Source organism: Nelusetta ayraudi, unplaced genomic scaffold (assembly GCF_046127955.1).
Source record: "Nelusetta ayraudi isolate G7.1 ecotype Tasmania unplaced genomic scaffold, CSIRO-AGI_Nayr_v1 ptg000034l, whole genome shotgun sequence".
Taxonomy (NCBI): Eukaryota; Metazoa; Chordata; class Actinopteri; order Tetraodontiformes; family Monacanthidae; genus Nelusetta; species Nelusetta ayraudi.
In genome coordinates, this window is record NW_027466084.1 from 920642 (window position 1) to 942500 (window position 21859).

General features: G+C 49.2%; 1 protein-coding gene across 1 annotated transcript; it reads left to right on the plus strand.

Moving 5' to 3' along the window:
• The first annotated feature begins 2748 nt into the window (after positions 1 to 2748).
• On the plus strand, positions 2749 to 21606 carry fscn1a (fascin actin-bundling protein 1a). Its single transcript, XM_076032298.1, has 5 exons — positions 2749 to 3872; positions 13078 to 13234; positions 15094 to 15215; positions 16757 to 16924; positions 19035 to 21606. Exons 1-5 carry the CDS (start codon positions 3026 to 3028, stop codon positions 19241 to 19243), a joined length of 1503 nt encoding a protein of 500 aa, XP_075888413.1. The 5' UTR covers positions 2749 to 3025; the 3' UTR covers positions 19244 to 21606.
• Positions 21607 to 21859: the final 253 nt, after the last annotated feature.

Below are 21859 nucleotides of genomic sequence, written 5' to 3' on the forward strand. Positions count from 1 at the left end.
AATTGTGTTTGTGAATAGGCAGTTTTGTATCGTGTGTTGGCCCTCGTCAGCCACCGTAATCTATCTGTCTATCTATTTCTTTCTAAATCAAGAGGAAATTTACACCTCACGCGTCTCACATCGTCTCATAGTAGCTGCCACAGACGGCTCACGGTAGTTTGTCTTTTACGGGGCATGAGGCAAAAGGAAATGGACCACGACCCGGCAACCCGTCCTGGGTGTAACCAGCATCCTGCGCTTAACACAGAGGGCAGAGTAAGCGGTGACAGAAAAGGAATGGATGGATGGTGCATAGGTTTGACTAACGGGCCAACGTGCCGTGGGAAACCAAACAGCGCAGTGAGGGCAGTGAGAGTAAATGAGGAGAGCGTTGACGACCCGTGCGCGTGTCGGTTCAGCTTTGGATCGTCGCGCCATTCAAGGCGAACGGGGGAAAATGAAATTCGTTCTTGGACGCATCAGCTGAGGCCTGCAGATTTTATTACGGCGCAACGCCGGAAGTGAAATTGCATCAACATCAAAACTGGATTTGTTTGAAGATGTTTTGGCCTGAGATTGGATTTCGGCGGACGGAGAGGAGAGGGGAGGAGGCGGGAAGAGGGGGAAGAGAGGGAGAGATTACTCTACATTAGATTACACGTCGGGCTCCGATTACAGCGTGCGCACGGAGCCAAAGGGCGGCGCGCAGGAACACACGGGTTGCGACACCGATTTATCTGCGAGACATTATCGCTTTTGCGTTCAAACCTTCGGCAGAAGAGAGCAGGAACAACAACGAACCGGCCGGACCCCCTGCGGTGAAATCATATCAGCGTCGCTGGACCGCCGGCGCTCGAGAGGCCAGAGGGGCCGAGCTCCTTCAATCGCCGCTGTGTGTGTGTGTGTGTGTGTGTGTGTGTGCGTTTTTTTTGGGGGGGGCGCGGCGCGCGGAGGGTCCGAGTGTGCAGCTGCTGCCGATGTGACCCCAGTGTTGTGTGTAGTCGCGGCCAATGCTGGTGAGGAGATGCCAGCGTGATCTGTTTGGTCTCTTTGTTTACCGAGTCAGGCCTTTTTCCTGCCCTCTGATGTGCGTGCTCGGGGCCCATGAATAGAGCTCTGTGTGCCCAGGCCCACCACACTATTTGAATGCCGAGTCCATCTGACCAGAAGAAGCCTGATGAAGACCTCGGGATACGGCAGGGAGGTGAACGGGTGAAGACGGTTACCGAGGTCTCCCCTTGTTGTTTTTTGTGTTGCTCTTCTTTCTGCTACTTTACAAAATTTGGTTCCACGGACGTTTGGTTGACAGTATCTCTGCGGATACAATTTAGTTAAGTTGCACATTTATTAAGAAAGGGTTGCGGCCCAAAAGGGGGATTCTTGGTTTCGACTCATTTGCCCATCAGATATTCGCAAATCATTTAAAATGCAATTTACAATCAAGATTCACTTTTTTGTGAAATGGTATGGTCCCAGTTGCTATCTGTAGCTTATGACCATGGGCCCGGACATGAGAAAACCATACAAAACAGTTCCTTATTGGTACTAAATTCAACCAAACCGACACACTAAGACGTCCCCAGATTCCCGAGATGCAGAGAGAGTCACACAAAGCTCGCACATCAGATATTTGCTACACGAGACATTCATACCTGGCCACTGTCAACACCTCGCCAGCTCCAGGAGGCCCAGCTGGTTTTCCTCTCGTTGTACAAAGCACTTTGAGACCATAAGTAACATAATAAATAAAATTTGGCATTTAATGGCAAGTTTTGCTCCAACCTCTTCTTGAAGATAAACAGAGATACAGACTCTTTTATTGTGCTGTCACTCTCGTTTCAAATTTTTGACCTTTACCTGTTACACGTGAACATTTCAGTTTCCTTTTATTTCCATTTAAAAGTTGTTTTAAAATGATCAAAAACATCAATAAGGGAAAAGACTGACCGAATGGATGAAGTTAAATTTGTCTACATGGAATAATACACAATTTATTTGAACCTACAATTCTGCTTTTTTAAAATGTTATTCTAACACTAGAATTTTTTTAATGCGGGATTTGAATTACGATTTGGAATTGCGTGGATTATGTTTTTCTAAATTATAATCATTTTAAATGTGCACTCCTTCTGAAATCCTTGATTTCCAGTTGGATGCCTTTTAGGGAAAACTTCTGTCCTTTTTATTCAAATTTAAATTTTAATTAAATTAAATCAGAAACAGAATTTTGTTATAAACTTTATTATCTGTCGTGACAGAAAATGGTCGTTGACGTGGCCCACATAAAACCAGAGACACATCGATTTCTGTAGGGGGAAAAAAAAACCATAAGTATAAGATTTAAACACTGTAATTTTAAAACTATAAAATAACAATAAATAAACAACAATATTAAGCTCTCGTGTTTAAAATGTTCATGGCAACGGGTAAAAATGAATTGTTGTGGATGTTTTTCCGGGACTTTGGGCACAATCTGAGATGTGTCTGACTTGGGAGTCTGTGATTGACTGCTGGACTGAACTGAGTGTTTGTACAGTGATGCAGCTGTGCGACTTCAGCATCATCTCAGTGCTTTGCGACTTCTCAGCGAGAAGCAGCGACGAGGACAGGAGGGATGAGTTCTAATGAAATGAATCTGCGCAACATCACACGGACGGAGTCCCAACTCCGAGATTTAAAAAAAAGAAAAAAAAAAGAAAAAAAAAACCCTCTGTGGGTGGGCGTGGCCTGACGCGTGACGTCACCGATGCTTATATAGGCTGCAGCTGTGGCGGCGGGTTCGCGCTGCTGTGCAGAGAACAGGCAAGGCAAGAGAAGCACCGAGGAACCCGGTGGTTGGTGCGCGCTCCCAGACTCTCAGCCACACGCGCGCGCGCGCACACACACACACACACACACACGCACGCACGCACACGCTCGCCCCCAAACAAAGAGAAGCACGCGAGGCGAGCGCAGCATCCCACGAGCCCCATCCTCCCTCGCGCACTCACTCACTCACTCACTCACGCACCCACAGCAGCCCAAACCCGAACAGAGCCGAGCCAAGATGACGACCAACGGCGCGTCCAACGGAACCAGCGACATGCTGCAGATCCAGTTCGGCCTCATCAACTGCGGCAACAAATACCTGACGGCGGAGATGTTCGGCTTCAAGATCAACGCGTCGGCGTCGAGCATGAAGAAGAAGCAGATCTGGACGCTGGAGCAGAGCGGCGACGAGGCCAGCAACAGCAGCAACGTCTTCTGCCTGCGCTCGCACCTGGGCCGCTACATCTCCGCCGACAAGGACGGCAACGTCACCGGCGACAGCGAGAGCCCCGGGCCGGAGTCTCGCTTCATCGTCACGGCGCACGACGACGGCCGCTGGTCGCTGCAGTCGGAGCCGCACGGCCGCTACCTGGGCGGCACCGAGGACCGCATCATCTGCTTCGCGCAGACCGCCTCGGTGGCGGAGAAATGGAGCGTGCACATCGCCATGCACCCGCAGGTCAACGTCTACAGCATGACGCGCAAGCGCTACGCGCACCTGAGCGACAAGGTGGACGAGATCGCCATCGACCGGGACGTGCCGTGGGGGGTGGACTCCACCATGACGCTGGTGTTCAGCGAGCAGCGCTACCACCTGCAGACCGCCGACAACCGCTTCCTGTGCAACGACGGCACGCTGGTCGCCGCCACGGACCGCAGCACGGGCTACACGCTGGAGTTCCGCTCCGGCAAGGTGATCTTCAGGGACTGCACTGGCAAGTACCTGGCGCCGTCCGGGCCCTCCGGCACCATGAAGTCCGGCAAGAGCGCCCGCGCGGGCAAGGACGAGCTGTTCGTGCTGGAGCAGAGCCACCCGCAGGTCGTGCTCACCGCCGCCAACGAGAGGAACGTCTCCACCCGGCAAGGTGGGTGTGGTGGCCCCGCTGTGTGTGTGTGTGTGTGTGTGTGTGTGTGTGTGTGTGTGTGTGTGTGTGTGTGTGTGTGTGTGTGTGTGTGTGAGAGAGAGTGTGTCTCATTTGAGCTGGAAGGGTTAAAGTGATGGAATGTCAGGCTGCATCCCCCTGCACACACACACACACACACACACACACACACACACACACACACACACACACACACACACACCCTACAGTGATGTGGGACATGCACATGGCCTACATGCATATAGACACAGGCTTCTGTTCTGTGTGTGTGTGTGTGTGTGTGTGTGCGCTTTCATGTTAATGATTTACACACACTCATTCCCATACTGTGTACGCCAGAGGACCTCTTCTTTCTTTGTCTCAATAAGGGCCGCCGGACGAAAAACCCGATGGCAATAATCACCTTTTGTCTACACACACGCACGCACGCACGCACGCACAACTGCTGCAAATGTAGAAGAGAAAACACAAAGCCAGGCCCCGGCCCCCCCTTTAGCACGCATGCGACACGGTGCCCCGCGTGTGCCGACATTCAGATGCAAAGCGGCGTCTTGGCACAAAGCGAGGAGGATGAAGGGGGGGGAGGAGGGAGGAGGAGGAGGAGGAAGAGGAGACGGTGCAGCTTCCACCGGGTCTTAACAGTTGGGTTTTTTTTTTTTAACGGACGCCTTTTTCGCGAGTTCAGTGTCATCGATTACTGCCTCCTAATGTACAGTGATTTATGTCGCCCCGCCGGCCTTCAGCGCCGCCACCCTCTTTATCAGTGTTTTTTCACACCGCAGTGGACAGTCACGGGAAGCGGGAGCCGACAATGAGGACGCTTCCTGGCCCCGCCGACGGGAGAACAGAGCCTCTGGGAAACCGTAGAAATCGCGGCTCGCGGCCCTGTTCCCTCTTCCTACCTCGCCTTCTTCCTCCTCCACCTCATCTTCCCCTTTCCAGGCCGTTCCATTTCCTCCCCTCAGACTCCTCTCTTCACCCCTTCCCCTCCCCCGCAGCCCTCGCGAGGGGTGCCACCGCTGGCCGCCGCGGTTCCCCGAGTGTCATTGTTGGCAGTGGCACCCGCCAAACCCCACCAAACACCCAACCGACCAAACGTCATCCGTGGACGTTGAGGCCAATCGTTGGGCTCTCACAGGAGTGAAAACGTCAAATCGGGCGAATGCGAAGCCTCCGAGTCGGCCGACCAAAAGAGTGAGACTTGATCCTGTGAGTCTCTCTGGCGTAATGAATGATAGGAACACGCTAATTGATGGTCTTTGAATCTATATTTATAGTGCGGTCGGAGCAGCCGTGCGGTTTTCGCTCCCTCGTTTCAGAAAAGGACGACCCGACTCTCCCTTTTGTCTCCTTGCCCTCCATCCAGAGCTGTTTGTTGTGTCTTTCTCGAGTTCTTTTCCTCTCCCTGCGTCACCTCTCTCTCTCTCTCTCTCTCTCTGTCTCTCTCTCTCTCTCTCTCTCTCTCCGCCACTGGCGACGCTCGGCGTCGGACACAAAATGGAAGCCGGTGTTTTGAAAGTAGGGTTTGGATTTGGAAATGGGCTCGCCGCCGCTGGTAGATCGCTCAAATGGATGCTTTTTTTTTTTTTTTTTTTTTTTTTTTTTGGGATTGGATGATCGCGTCTGGGGCAACGAGAGTGCAGGGATATTACATTAATAATCCCCAGGTAAAAAATAAAATAAAAAATTGTGCCCGTGAGACATTTTGCCAGATTAGAGATTAGTGGTTTGCGTCAGGAAACGGGCATTTCACTGAAATCCATCATCCTGCGCAGGATTTCCTCGGACGGCGTTAAACTGTTGAATGAGGTTGAACCCTCCGTCGCATTTTAGCGTCCGTCAAAGTAATGGATGAACTCTGGCTGCAGTCCCTTTAGCCACCGTTTAGTGCGAAATGCTCCAGCAGCACCGGCCCGCCCGCTCACGTGTTGTGTAGCCCTGCACAAAAGTACAGGCATTTGCATGGGTCTTTCTTCCAACGAAACAACAGATTTTCCTGTCAAGACCTTGGTGTTGTAACCGGAGCTGGACTTCCCGTTTTGGGCACCCTTTGGCCATTGAACTATTGAGCTGGCGTCTGTCTGCGCGTTGCAGTGTAGAAAGTTGAGTTTCAAGTGAGGAAAAAGCTCACAAAGCGATATTTGGATATATGTAAAAAAAAAAAAAAAAAAAAAAAAAGGTTCTCGCTCAGTCAGTGGGAACGGTGGATGTTTTCCATCCTGGTCAACCAAACTGGACCAAAGATCTGTTCGGCTCTCGGGCCTGGGTTGTGATTTTCGGATTGATTATGCATCGTCGATGTGCGGATTAGACCGGAGAGTGGAATTAAACCAGCTCCACATGTGTGTTTTTTTTTTTGTTTTTTTTTCGCGAAACCCAGCAGCTGCTTTACGCCTGGCAGACCTGAGCGAAAGACGTCGGGCCCGCGCTCGTATGCTTTTCATTAGCAGCGCGGAGACTCCGGTTTAAGCGGACCCAAGTAGGTCAGTCGCCCAAAGAGCCGCTTTTGTCCAATCCCAACTGGCGAATCTGTTACTCACTTTGTGGCGCAGATCAAAGTCGGTAAATTGAGTCAGGGCTTTCCAGGGCCTCTTAGCCGTGTCTGTTGGAGGAAGTGCACCTGGTTTGGCGCAACTCTTTGCCAGTCGGAGACTTGAGGGACTTCTTCTCACCGTCTAAGACCCGCCGCGCATTCACAAATTCGAGGCGCGCCGTCTGCCTGCGGTGTTTCGTTTCGCGCGTTTGCCTCTGAATGTGCCGCATTCCCACGTGTCGTCAGCGCAGCTGTTGACGAAAAACACATGGCTAAGCTAAAGCGGCGCCGTAAACAGCCGTGTTGGACATGAAATGGAAGCGGCTCCGGCCCCCGAGACGCTCCAAATTGAATCAAAACTTGAAAGGGAGTGGGAGTGTTCTGACGACGCCCTCGCGTCACTCCCCATGTGCCTGCCCCATAATGCTGTCAAGCGGGATCCCATTTTTCAACTTTGAACACATCCTGTCAATAATCCCATTAGGATTAGAACAGAGCGTTGTCACATGGCGGGGGAGGGGAAGGGGGGGGGGTTCGTTTTACTTCCTCTTGTCTCTAATTTGCGCTACCAGCGAGCATTATCGCCATTAACTGACCCTAAGCGTGTCCCCGCATCGTAACGTGGGCTTCCCCACATCCCGCTTGAAGGAGATGGTCACAGATTCTCGGGGACCGTTTAACGACCCCCTTGTATGGACTGAGGCACAGTTATCCATCGGCCGGGCTGGAGCTCGATGGCCTCTTAAGTGGCCTCGCGCTGCCCTGATGCTCGGCCGCGAGCGCGAGGACGCACTGAAGCCCGGTCTGTCAGCTAAATGGATGAGAGACCCAGATCATATCCTGTCGGCCACTGTTGGGACCACTCACCGCCGACCAGCTTCTGTAACTAATGGTTTTCCTTTTTGCGTCCGAAGGAGGAAGTCAGGATGCGAGCTCGTGGTCGGGGAATTCCGAAGTTGTTGGCATTTTTTTTTTTTTTTACGCGTTTCTAATTGGCTGCACGTTTATTAATGGCGCCTGTTTTTATGGCAATAGGTTGGACCAATAGTGTATTGCGACACATACCAGCAGTCATGTTCTGTTGTTGTCATTGTCATGCACACGCCATTGTATGTTGTCCTTCCTGGTTTTGGCCAGCGACACTTACAGCTAGCATGGATGCATCCATCCTGCTTTCCAACTTGTCGCTGTGATGTGCTCAATTCAAACTTGGCGACACACCCACTCAGCTAAATGTGTTTTACGTCAGATTTTACTCGGTGATCAACCCTTAATTTTGACAAATTATCTCTTCTTTTTTTTTTTTTTTGTGAAACCCCTAAAGTAGGGGTTGTAAATAACCAGCCTTATGCAAGTACTGAAATTATAAGCCTTGATGACATAGTTGTTTGCGTTTGACTTGAGAGTAGGACTCATTGGAAGCTGTTCAGATCGGAAGGTGTAACTGAGACAGAACGGAGGGTGGAAACGATTACACAGCAATTGAAGTTGGTTTTCCAACTGGTCCAGTCGCCAGTAGCGAGATCCGAAAAAAGCTGAAGGTTTCAGCAAACGGGAATCAATGGGAAGCAAAGCGACAAAGGCAACTGTTGTATATTTTACCACAAAGGATCATTATCTGCCCCTTCTGCAAGGCGACGTGGAGAGACAACAATTTGCAATTTCACGGTGGGTTGTGAGAGCAACCGTTTCTTTTGTCGGCAAATGGTGACAAAAATTGCAAAAGAAAAACTTTGAAACTGGCTTTCGCAACAAACTCGACGACTCATGCAAACGTCTCCTGGAAGGTGGATCTTTTAAAGGGCCAGGCTCGCCGGCGCTGGCACCATACAATTTGCCGAGCTAAGCTCATAAATACCAGAGATGTGACTGCTGAATCAATCTGGGACCACTGATCTTGCAACCCAAATTCCAAACGCATTGCTACTTTCACAATGAATACCTCCTTCAACCCGAAGGACGTCTTGAAGAATCTGAGGAGGTCTTTGACGTCAAGATGCTCGTTCAAAGGTGAGAGAGTCGGTGAGAGTTGACACCCATCCAGTTGCCCGTACGAGCTGCATGTTGGCATCCCGGATTTCAACATTCGCATTCCCAGACGTGTTGAAGAGCAGTCGTCACGTCGGAGCCCCGGATAAACGCTTGGGCACTTTAAGTCCGGGCAAGAGTGCACGTGGTGAAAGGAGACAGAGACTGAAGCTCCTGTTGTGTCTGGCCTTGATTCAGACCCTGCCACTCTTTATCACATTACCCACCAACACTCCCCACTGGCAGGAAATGAGACCCAAAACACACACACACACACACACACACACACACACACACACACACACACATACTTCTGACCTTGGCTGGTGGTGTGCTAATCCCTACAGGGTGAAAGGGGCTTATTTCACCCTGCATAGGCACTGATGGCTAGCAACCAAGGATGCATCAGTTCAGGAGTCAGTTGATGTATCCTTGGTTGTGTTGACTGGACCTTTTTCAGTGTTTATAGACCTTCACTGTGTGTTTGTTTTTAGACTCTGTGTGTGGGTGTGTGTGTGTGTGTGTGTGTGTGTGTGCGCACATGGCAAAATGACCTCTTTCCGTAATGTCATCGACTTTATTATAGGTTAGTCTCTTGCCGCTGTCTGGGTGTGTCTTCTCACCAGTGCCTCCTCCAGCTGTATTCAGACCCTTTTTATTTTCCAACAGACCAACCGGGGTTTGAATCAATGCACTCAGAAATATGGGTCATCCCCGGGAACAGTTCTGTGTCACATGTCTGACCTGGATTTGGGTTTTTGTGTGTGTGTGTGTGTGTGTGTGCGTGTGTCTGTTTTTTTGGGTTGTTGTTGTTTTTTTTTTTAATGCGTTTGGCATCATAAACGTTGGTATTAGAGTTGTGCGTGTTGCGGTCACTGTGCGTTTGGATCGGAACAAAGCCGGAGGATCCGGCTTCTTGTTTGTGCCCCAGCTGGTTGCCTCCACGCTCGGGTCTCCAGAACAATAGGAGAGAGACACACACACACACACACACACACACTCACTCACGCACACATTCGCCAAACTCTTATCGCACACAAAGGCGTGCGCTCGCAGCAGGCCTCTCCTGCAGCGGCCAACAAACAAAATGTGCCTGAATGGGGGGGGGGGGGGGGGCGGCGTGGGCCCAAAGATAGTGTGTCTGGTCGCCTGTGTATGTGTGTGCGTGTGTGTGGTTTGTGTGTTTGTATGCGTGCGGTCGCCACATTTAGTGCGGCAAAACTGAGGTGACTGCGTGTGTGTGGACGTCCAGACGCTCGTTCACTCCATCATTAAACTCTGCATCGCGCAGCCACGTGGATTCAAACACACACACACAAACACACACACACACACACACACACACACACACACACACACAGAAAACAGAATAAGCAACACTGGCTGCTGTTATTGTTGCAGCCTTGAGTCGAGGCCGTGATCTGAGGTCATGTGATGTCCCACGTTGCACGTGTCGTGGTTGAATGAAGGCTTGCAAGGGGGGTGGGGTCCGGTCAGGCAAAGCTACACAATGGATGGATTTTCAACAGATGTGGGAAGTAACCAATACTTTGTGACAGTGCTTAAGGTACATTTTTCAGGTATCTGTAGCGAACCGGTTGCTTGAAGTTTGTTTGAACTGCGCTCTTCAATACAAAAGTTGAACAGTTTTAGTCGTAAAGGGAATGAAATGTGCAAGCATGCAAGTAGCAATGAATGTATCGTTTCATGAATTGCAAACAAATATTTAAGGATGTACCGAATATGAATACTTTTGCCACGTCGGATTTTTAACTTGACCAAGCGAAAGACGGCCAGGAAGGTTGGGCAGGTCTGAAGCTACGTATCCAGTGAAGCAACACCTTCCATGCGTTTGTCCCAGTTAAAAAAAAATGAAGCTGTCGATACGTGAAAAAACACATTTCTGTGATAGCTGTAATTGTAACCTGGCCAGTGTCTCAATAATGCCTCAATGTTAACCAGTGGAGTTACTGTGTATGAGGGGGGGGGCAGGGGTGATACAGGGAGAACCGTCCCCACTGATGAAGAACATTCCAAGAAATGGTGTGATGGAAAAGAGGTTTCATCCGAGGAGTCCTGGGATTATCGCAATAGCCGCACGCACACACACACACGCACACACACACACGCGCGCACACACACACACACACACTGGGCTCTCTGGGTCAGGGCCCAGCCACCACAGGCCTGGGGCTGAAGGCTTTGTCTCTGCTAGCTTGTGTTTTCATGGTGTGTGTGTGTGTGTGTGTGTGTGTGTGTGTGTGTGTGTGTGTGTGTGTGTGTGTGTGTGTGTGTGTGTGTGTGTGTGTGTGTGTGTGTGTGTGTGTGTGTGTTGTTTCGTACTTGCATGGGGCTCTAACTGTGCTGCAATGTTAAAGTCTCCAAAACGTTTGTTTTAAACAGGAATTTATTTTCGCGGCGTCATCGGCTTTTCGCTACTTTGCGGGCTCCGTCGGTGAATCACCGACTTCGTGACGGGTTCGGAACAGATGGTTGTCTTTTTTTTTTTTCCGGGGTTCCTCCCCCTTCCAGCTGCAGAAGCAAAACGTCTCTCCCTCGCGCTACTGTACGCCGGCGTTTGCGTTGGACGAGCCGGAGGCGGCTTAGAGGGTGAGAGCGGCGTTGGCTAACGAGACCGATGGTGATGATCCCGTTTGACCAGGAAAGTTCTGACCCTAACCACCACCCCCCCACCCCCCCCGCCCCACCTACAGCCCCACCCCCTCCCTTTTAATGTTCTCCTTCCAAAGGCTCACAGCTACACTTTCATTTCTCTTCTTTCTCTTTACCCTCTCCTGCCCTACACACACACACACACACACACACACCATGTGGTTCCCATTACGGTCAGTTATATTCTCTCTCTCGGCATCCTGTGTGTGTGTGTATGTGTGAGTGTGTGTGTGTGTGTGTGTGTGTGTGTGTGCGTGTGCGTGTGCGCATATTTCTTCAGAAACTCAATCTAGTCGCACAGGCCAAAGTTCCCCAGTTGGCTCACACAGCCACTGGTGGGGGAGGAATGGGGGAGGTTGGGAGGGAGTCAGCAGTGATTCCACTCTATCTATTCAATTTAATTATTATTTTTTTTGAACGGCAAACACCTTATGAAACACTTGGACAGCCGCGATTGTGTCATAGCAGAATGAAGAGAGCCGAACACGGAACGTTTTCCAGATCTGTTCCATTTGGTTTGAAGGATGCTGAGGTGGACTGAGTTTGAAACAAGGACGAGGACTGAAAAAGCTAAAGGGAAGGTGATTTGGCTGAGCTGTGGAAGTGGAACCAATCAGATTTTTGTGTAGTTTGGTTTGGTTTAGGAAGGCAGCAGGCAGTCGATGGCGCTGTAGTTCCAACCCAAGCATCAGCCAAATGAAATTCATCGGAATGTTATTTTTCTCACATACATGAAACTTCACTGCTCTTTGAGTTTCTTCATTCCTTTCGGGGGGTTTAATGTTGAGTTGTCGTGACTTAAAAGGAAGCCAATTAGCTGTGGAGCCGTTCAACAAAACGCTTTTCTGTCAGTCGCGAGCTCATCAATCTGTGAGTTCTTTGCGTCTTTTTGAGCCGTGCTGGTTGGTTTTAAGGTCAAACCCTCCCTCTAAATGAGCGTGCGTGGAGCCAGTTGTCCGAATGGGGGGGGTTGAGAAGAAAGCTGGTGAGGGGGTGTGGGGGGGGGCACTCATGAGCCGTGGAGACGGATGACGGGGCGGGTGGGTGTGAACGCATGAGAGCGGCGGTTTGTTTTCTCAGACGCGTCTCACATTTGCACAAGGGTCCATCACGCTAGACACACAGTTCGTGTGTGTGTCCGAGTCCGTCCGTCCGTCCGTCCGTCCTCGACGTGAGCTCATCGCACACAATGGCCCGCATTGTTCCTTCCTGACATACATGTGGCGCTGTGGAGGGGTTGCGTGCGCCCTCATGCTACAGTTCACTGACGTTTGTTTGCCTCGTTTTATCTTTTTTTTTTTTGTTGTTTGTGTTGTTTTCTTTAATGAGGTCGGGCGTGGACACTAGCGCTGTGTGTGTGCGTGTGTGTGCGTGTGTGTGTGTGTGTGTGTGAGAGAGTAACGCAACATTAGCATTTGGCGCTGGTGGATGACGGTAGAAATAAAGGCCGTTTGCGGGATTCAGTCTGCGTTTGGTGAGCATCCGCCCCGATGGGTAAATCCTTTGAAGTCAAATGACTGGACTGTGACAGATGTGTGTGTGGGCGTGCGTGCTTGTGTGTGTGTGTGTGTGTGTGTGCACGCCGCGGTGCGAAATCCTTTGCTAATCCAAACCGTCTGATGTTGCTCTTTTAGTTTTTGTCTGATCCTGACCAGAAGTGTGTGCGTGTGTGTGTGTGTGTGTGTGTGTGTGTGTGTGTGTGTGTGTGTGTGTGTGTGTGTGTGTGTGTGTGTGTGTGTGTGTGTGTGTGTGTGTGTGTGTGTGTGTGTGTGTGTGTGCATGCACAGAAAGTAATGATGGTCATTTTGTGCCTTTTTTTGTTGCAATATTTCTGTGTGTATAACCGCGCATTGAACCGCTGAACCGAGAGATTCGACCCGCTAGTCTAGATTTTTTTTTTTTTCATCCATCCATCCATTCATCCATCCTCTCCGTCGTCTCGCCCCGCCCCAGGTATGGACCTCTCGGCCAATCAGGACGAGGAGGGCGACCAGGAAGTCTTCCAGGTGGAGATCTGCCGCGAAAACAGGAAGTGCGCCTTCCGCACGGCCGCCGGGAAATACTGGACCCTGACTGCGAACGGAGGGCTGCAGTGCACCGCCTCTACAAAGTACGCACACACACACACACACACACACACACACACACACACACACACACACACACACACACACTTATTCTTTTTTTTTTTTTTACTGACACAAGCAGCTGATTCATTGTCATCTACCACATCTGTTCCAATCTGCCTGTTGACTCACTAACTTGAGTGTGTGTGTGTGTGTGTGTGTGCACCGACACACTCACACACACACACACACACACTGGGTGATGGATGATGAAGTGGGAGGTATAGGGTGACTTGATCTCATTCCGCGGCGGTGCCGTGTACTTAGAAGATGAAGTGTGTTAGCTTGCGACCTCATCCTGCAGGGAGGTGGCTCCTCTTTAATACTCAGGGGTTCCGTCCTGCCATGGAGGGACGGGTTGTTGACCTCTGACCCCTGTGCTCGGGGATGATTCCACTGAGGCCCCCCTCTCCACTCCCCGCACCCCCCAGCCAGAGCAGATGCAGGATTAAATGCCTGCGACTCTCACGGGGGACAAAAAAATGGAGCCGCTGCGCGCTGGAAAAATGGCGCCTGTGAGAGTTGGGAGCCGCAGATGCGCGGCCTGTTCCGCTGGCTAGCGTGCTATCGCGCTACCTTGGCGGTGTGACAGCAACTCCCGCGCCTGCAACTGTGGTGCCCCCCCCCACTGCGGACTAAAATGAGCACAGACGGTCGTTGACACTTTGCAAGAGCGTCCAGCAGGAAGTCCATCGAATTCCTGTCCAGGCACATTCTTGAGATTTGACACGCTCTGCGGCTTAAAACGAAAAACATATTCTCTTCCGCTCGGACCTCTCACGGTTCGAGGACGAGACTGGCGCAGCTTTCGGAACAAGAATATTCTGTTCTATTACATCTTTTCTAACTCTAAGTTTGGGAATAGTTTCTTTTTAGAAAGACTTATACCAACCTGGGCCAAAGGTAAACTGAAAATTTTATTCAACCAAAGCAAAAACTACCAGCGGAGATCCCCTCACCCCCTCCCGCCCCCTTCCTCAATCCACCCAAAGTCCAAGTGTCCTATTACCAAACAATCTCTGAGGTTTGTTGGCTGAATGTAGGAGCAGGTGGTGGGATACTATGTAAGAGAAGGCTGGGGGAAGTTCACACAGTGTAAGATTATATACAGATATCACCACACCCTGTGAGATAGCACAGACACTTATGTTTGTTTGCACAGTATAATCATATTTTTATGACATATCATGGAGGTGCACACAAAAAAAAACAACTTATGTATTACGAACACTGCACTTTTTCTGTCAATAAAAATTTTTGATGATTTTTTTTTTTTTAAATGGAAAAACAAATGGAAACAGTTCACTTTCTGTTTGTCATGGGCAAAAAAAAACAGAGGGTATGAAATGTAGGTCTTGAAGAGATGAACGCTTGGGTTTTTGTCCCATGTCTCTACGACCTTCCTAGTGGCCACAAAGGCCATTTGTGCGTTTTTTGGGGTGTTTATAGGGGGCGCTAGAGAGAAGAATGTTGCCATTTTCTCTTCATTTTATGAAATTATTCACCAGTTCTGGCCTGCGTGCAAAAATTGGTGCGATTTGGAGTATGTTCAGGACGTCAAATGGGGGTCAATGCAAAATTTGTTAATGATAAACATTACAAATACAGTTGCGTCTTTGGCTCTGGCAGTAGACCTGCTCTGGTTCCAGAGCTGCTCTTATCGCTCGGGCTCAGTCCCTAATAAACCCCCCAAAATCCCTCAGGTCCTGGATGAGGCAGCTGCTTCCAGTCTCTGGGCAACAGCGGAGCCAAATGAGTCTCTGTGTTCACACTTGACACTCGCACAAGCACTACTGGATATGTGACCTTCCTCCCCCCCCCCGTGTGTCTCCCTCGCTCGCAGGTCGGCTAATTGCTACTTCGACATTGAATGGCGTGGGAAGAGGCTGACTCTCCGGGCGGCCAATGGGAAATACGTCGCCGCCAAGAAGAACGGGCAGCTGGCGGCAACCATCGACGCTGCAGGTCGGTGGGACTCGTCGATTCAGCCGTTCGCCCCCGCGTCTGCGCTGCATATTTTAATCGCTGTTTATCGCTGCTGATTGGAGACATGAGGGGAGGAAGAAGGAGTAGAGGAGGAAGAAGCCCTGAGTGTGCGGCGCAGTCGCTCCAAAGGAGCCGCGTCAGCTGCTTCCCAGCCACGATCGTTTATCAGGCGATGAGCGAATACATTCCTGCCGTGGAAGCCGCTGCCCGCCAGCGGTAGTCCCACTCTGTTTGATAAACAGTGTCTGGGAAAAGAGAATCATGGCGTTTTAAGCGAGCGCGGACACCTTCAACAGAGGAGTGGACTGTCGGCAAGGAGGAGATGTACTGCAGAACGCTGACAATTCACCATAAATCTCACTTCAATTGAGCGACAAAAGAAACATTAAATTGCTTCACTTTTGTTAAGCTTTTTTTTTTTAACGTGAATTCAATGGCGTAAAAGGACTCCCACTACTGCAGCTGCAGCTTAACTTGTCAACATATGAAAATTATTATTACTAAGTGTGTAAATCAAAATTGAAAGCATGGAGAAAAAAAAGTGCAAATCCTTGACACATCTATGTTTTTCTAGGGAAATAACTGCAGGGGAGGTAAAAGTATTCACATTCTGTACTTAAATAAAAGTATGGATACATATGGAAAAATACAGTACTGTAAAGTACTGATTCTGCTCCGTGACTCAAGTAAAAGTAAAAGTTCTGAAATGTACTTAAGTAAAGCCTGAAACTCAAGTTAAGTGCGGACACCTGAGAAATCTATAGAAGTAGATTCACAAAGTATTTGCTTCCCACCGCTGAACAACTGACGGAGCCGTCCTCGGTGGAGCTGGCGCGACACAACACGCTGATAGCGCTAATCGTCGCGAAACCTCCTGGAACGCGACGAGACAAAGCCAGACGTCTCTCATCAGATGTCAAGCCGCTCCTCCTGAAATCGCCAGCTCAGCCGCATTACGGCAGCGCACAGATTCGCGGCGCGCAGCCGCTCCGTGTCGGCTGTGATCAAAGCCGTGGCTTTTTTTTTGCACTCTGTGCTGCTTTTTTCCGACGAGCCGGCTGCGTAAATTAGCCCCGCCGATCATCGCGGAGGCCCGTTTGAAGCCAGTTTCTCACATGTATATTTAATGACCTGTGGAAACTCAGCGGTCTGACGTCAGACAGTGAGCAGCAACTGCAGTGTTTTCCGACCACTGTGCCGCGGCACTACTGTACCGTCAGATAATGTCACGTGTGCCGTGAAAAATGATCAAATTTCACTTCATTGGTTTAAAAAAAATGAACCTTCTATTGTTGAATGACTGCTTCCAAAGGAGTGCGAGTCCCTCAGTTCCTCCGAGAATATTAGCTTTGCGTGCGTCCGAACATGCCCAGGTTAGATCACCGAGTGAGTATAAGTAAATTAAGAGACTAGGAGGCTTAAAAAGAGTCATTTTATATTTTTGGTTGTTGGTGTGCCACAAGATTTTTGAAACCAAACCGAGTCTGAGCTGAGGTCTTAACCGCCCGTCTTGTGTCCAGGCGAGACGGAGGAGTTCATCATGAAGCTCATCAACCGTCCAATCATCGTGCTGCGCGGGGAGCACGGCTTCATCGGCTGCAGGAAGGTGACGGGCACCCTGGACTCCAACCGCTCCACCTACGACTACTTCACCATGGAGTTCAGGGACGGCGCCTACAGCCTGCAAGGTCAGCTCAGCCCGCTAAAGTGATTAGCAATTAGCGCCTTTTGAATGGGGGAAGTCGCACGTGTGCAGCGCCCGGCGGCGTGGCAGCGCGAGGGGGATTAAATCGTTTTCTCTTTAACGGATTTGCATGATGGATTTAGTCACTTATGGAGGCCGTTTTGTGCCAAAAAGAGGGATTTGCTGTGGATAATTAACTCCGCCTTCTCAATATGTAATCCAGACACACACAAAAAAATATTCAAGCCAAAGCTTTTGTTCTCTTCCCAATTTATTTAATGGTCCTACATTGTATCCACGCTCATATCCTGGAGCGGCATACTCGCATAATTAATTATCCCTAAGTAAAACCATAATTGTTTCACGCTTAGCCCTCTGTTTGAAGCCCTCCTCAAAAAAAAAAAAAAAAGCTTAAACTAATGCTACGTTTGACCTTCCGTATAGAAGTACAAAAACAAGGTGGTTGTAAGTGGGTTTTGGGTGGATTGAACGCCTGGCTGGGGGGTGTGGCCACCCTCTGTGACATCACAAGCAGTCTTGGGAAGATTACTTTGCAAATGTAATTGGTTACAATGACAAGTTAGCCTATTGAAAATGTAACGGCAGTGTAACATTTTCAATTACTTTTTTCAAAGTAAGGCAACTAATTTCGTGTGATTACTTACTCTAAATTTTTAATCAGCGTTTCTGAATCTGCGTCTCAACTGTTTACACCCAACAGTGTTGAGCTTCCAGCAGGATTCAGAACACATGTGAGATGTGTCTTGAGGTCGACAGCATCTTGACGGCAGGCAAACATTCTGCATCGGAGGACAATTACATTTGCATTGCATTTACTTTGAAATGGCTCAGACTGCCCTCCAGAGAGAGGCACTTCAACTGGCAGGCGGGTAGGAGGGAAACCTCAAGCCTCCAATACTTGAAGTCGGAAGCATCCGAATAGTATCACACTTTCGTCTGTGGAGGGGAAGCCTAAACATTAAAGCCTTTTTTTGTAAAAAGAAATTAAAAAAAAATTGAACAGATGTAATTAAAATTCCTCAAGTAAGTGCAATTTAATTACACATTTTTTTCCTAGTGATGTAACTGATTACAACTGTCTTTAGTTTGTAATTAAATTACGTAACAACGTCACTCAGTGGCGGGCCGTCCGGGCCAGCGAGGCTCTTCTCTGCTGGCCTAAACTTTCCTTCCTCTCCTGTGATTGGATAAAGCACTTAGAACCTCTGAGACTGAACTTAACACCACTGCGAACCCACGACAGCCCAAGGAGAATGTAAAGATTTAGTTGCCGAATCACTGGCAATTTAAAATGTAAAAGCGGCTGCGCCAACATCTTCAATTGTTTAATAATTTAATAGTTTGTTTCGTTATCGCCTCGTTGGTGTCTTACACGAAACAGTGACAATGCGCAGTTTATTGGACAAGAGTTTAGGCTCAGAGTGTAGTTTTGGTGGACTAATTAAAACTTTGTTGAGGAATCTCTTAAAATTGCCTTTTATTTGGAAGTTTTGACAATATCAGTGGCCTGAGTCTTAATTATAAAAAGTCTCAATGTGACGCCATCTACTTCTCCTTCTCCCATAGATGTATCGATACGATGGAAAAGTCATATTGAACCATTCTCACTTTTGACTTTTGACTCAATATTGACATTTAATCAACACATCTAGATTTTCGACAACACTAATCATTGGATATGTAGGAAACGTGGTTTAATATAACTTATTTTTAATACCATTTCTTCAGGTTCGGCGGGCCGGATTAAACACCTTAACGGGCCGCATATGAGCCCCCGGGCCGTAGTTTGGCCACACCTGGGTTAGCTGTTCTCGCGACGAGTGCGCTTGCATTCGTAACGAGGCCGCGCTAAAGTCAGAACGGGCTCCTCCTAGGTTTATCTGTTCTTTATGCGCATCGCATGCAGAGCAGTCGGTCGGAGTGACAGGGTGCTACTTTCGAGTGGAAATGCTTGATTGAAGTTTTGAGTTCAGCCGGCAGTTCTTCGATGGGCTTGGCGTCGACGACTGTTGTCGCTGTGACTCCAAAGCGGAAAGAAACATTTCACAAAGTGAACGCTTCCGTCTCCCGCTCGCCTTTCTCCCCCGCCGCAGACTCCACCGGCAAGTACTGGATGGTGGGCAGCGAGCAGTCGGTGGTGAGCAGCAGCGACGCGCCCGTCGACTTCCTGCTGGAGTTCTGCGACTACAACAAGGTGGCCATCCGCCACGCGGCCGACGGCAAGTACCTGCGCGGCGACCACGCCGGCGTGCTGAAGGCCAACGCCGACAACCTGGAGACGGCCACGCTGTGGGAGTACTGAGCGGCCCGCCTGACCCCGCCCCCCGCCCCCCGGCTCCACCTCCCCTCCATCCCCATCTCCCCCCTTTACTTCTGATGTGTTGATGAACCGCACAGAGAGGGCAGGAAGCAGAGGGGGACGAGCGGAACACGTCGCTTCCTTCCTCTTCCTCTTCCTCTTCCTGCTCCTCCTCCTCCTCCTCCTCCACCCCCCACCGCCCCTTCTGCTCTGTGGTGCCGACCTTCACATGTTGCCATAGTTACCCATTGGGGCCGTGCACTTTTTTTTTTGTTACCCCCTCCCCGTCTTGCCGGCTTCCGTCAGATTTTGCTGCTCCGACCTGCCACTACCCCCCCGCCCCACTCCCATTTTGCCTTGCGTGTAAGCCGCCACACCCCATCTTCCAGAGCAGACCCTCCCCCCATCCCTCACCCCATCTTTCTACTCGTCTCTCTTGTGTGTATGTATGTGTGTGTGTATAGTGTGTGTGTGTGTGTGTGTGTGTATGTGTGTGCGAGCAGCACGCTGTGGCAGTATTTATGGCGATCTAAACCTGGTCTGCCGGATGCGTTTCCACCTGATCTAATCCGCCCCAAAAACAGATCCATCCACGAGCTGCTTCCTGTCGCCTGGATGAAAAGAGGATCTGGTTTTGTGTCGGGGTTTTTTTTTTTTGGTTTTTTTTTTGTGCGATTGTGCGAGTCACTTTGAAACAGATTCCAGGCGCCTGGTGTCCCTGTTTTGTTTTTTGTTCTTTTTGACGTGTTGCCGGCTCTGTGTGGCGACTGTCACGTCGCATGTAACTGGAGCGGATGTGATTATTGGAAAGATATCGAAGAATGATTTTTTTTTTTTTTTTTCGGATGGGTTTCGCACAAACACTGCTCTTCATCTCAAATGTAAGATATTCTAATGTAAATCCAATATTTCTGTGTGTCGTCGTCTGTCCGCGGGGGGGGTTTCCTGGTCCAAAACAGGATGTAGGAAGCAAACACTCACTACCCCCCCCGCATCCCCTCCACCACCCCCACCCACTTCCCACAAATTCAGCCTATTGTTCTGAGAATAGTATAAAGAAAAAAAAATAAATAAATTCTAACGGCGTGCACTCGACGCGCTCACCTGTCTCACTGCAACAAAGGTAACACGTTAAAAACAGCGTTTTCTTTGGGATTGGTTTCTTTCTTTCCGCGTCCAAGGCACAGACATTATTACCACGGCGAATGTCGGGCGGGCGGGTTGCACACAGCCAGAGCGAGACGGTGAACAGGCCTTTCAATGGAAGCTGCTACTGCAACGGCTCAACCAAACTCACACCTCAGCCTTTACAACCCCTTTCCTTTCCGTTTCCTTTAAGGTGAATAAAAAAAAAAAACTAGAAAATAAACTGGGCCGTTACTGGATTCCACACGACTTTCATCTCACGACACCTTAACGAGGTTAACATTCCAGCCGAGCATCTCAACACACACACAGACACACACACACACACACACGCACGCAGTCTTCATATTCTCAACCTGCGTTTGTTTCCAAGTAGCCGCTTTGTCTCCTTTTGCTTTTAAATTCCTTTCCGGATTTGTCAGCGATGACGGTGAAAAGGTTTTTTGTTTTGTTTTTTGTCGCCGTTTGTTTTTCTTTGTGATTTTTTTTCTTTTTTCTTTAAAGGAATCAGACTTTAAATTTGATTTACTGAATCGTCTCATGCAGTCATGTCGCACATTGCACCCGTTAGTTCCGGCCCCGTTTGAGTCTCTCTGCCCTTCTGCCCTCTTGCAGTCTGTCATCTCAATTCACACATAGAGCAGCATTATTGTCACAGATATTCCACTTTTGGTTTGTTTGTTTGTTTGTTTTTACTGGCACTATGAAAATGATCGGACTAGCCGGCCCTCTGTCACAGTCCTATTGAAGCATTCCTGTGGACGCTGTAGCCCAGTGAAACTGTGCATCACTCATTACTCAGCAAGTCTTTCGTTCTTTCTCTCTGAGGTTTGGACAGTTTTGGCACAAAAGGGTTAAAAAAAAAAAAAAAAAAAAAAAAAAAGTCTCCAGTGTAAAAGAAAGAAAGAAAGAGGCAGCCGTGTCTCTGAGAGACAGCGGCTCCGAGGTAACCGAGACCGAGGCTCAGACAAACGGATGTGGAAGGGTAAACATGTGGTAATGACTGTGCCTTACTCTTGAGTTTTTGGGCAGTAGGAAAGTAAGAAAAAAGAAGAAGAAGAAAAAAAGAAGAAGAAAAGTCCACATCTTTGCTTTGTATAACTGGAACTTCTTTTTGTATTATTTTGTATAATTTTTTTGGATATTGTGGATTAATCTCTCTATCTATCGTGCCATTGGTTCACCTGAAATCCAACAACCAATTAAACTGGGATTTGGAACGTCTGTTTGTGTCCTTTTCTTTGTGTCTATGAAACTGAATGACGTCATCGCGATACTTCCGAGACTCACAATATCTTAAACTACAGGCGTTTCAGGGTCAAACTAACCCGTAGGAGATGAATACTTTTCAATAAAACTACACTTATTAGTTGATGAGTCTCTGAATCAGTTCAACGTTGTTAGCGGTCCACCCTCCCTTTGTGTGCAGGTTTAAAGCTACTTCGCTGAACTTGCTGCTACTCGCGTGTCGCT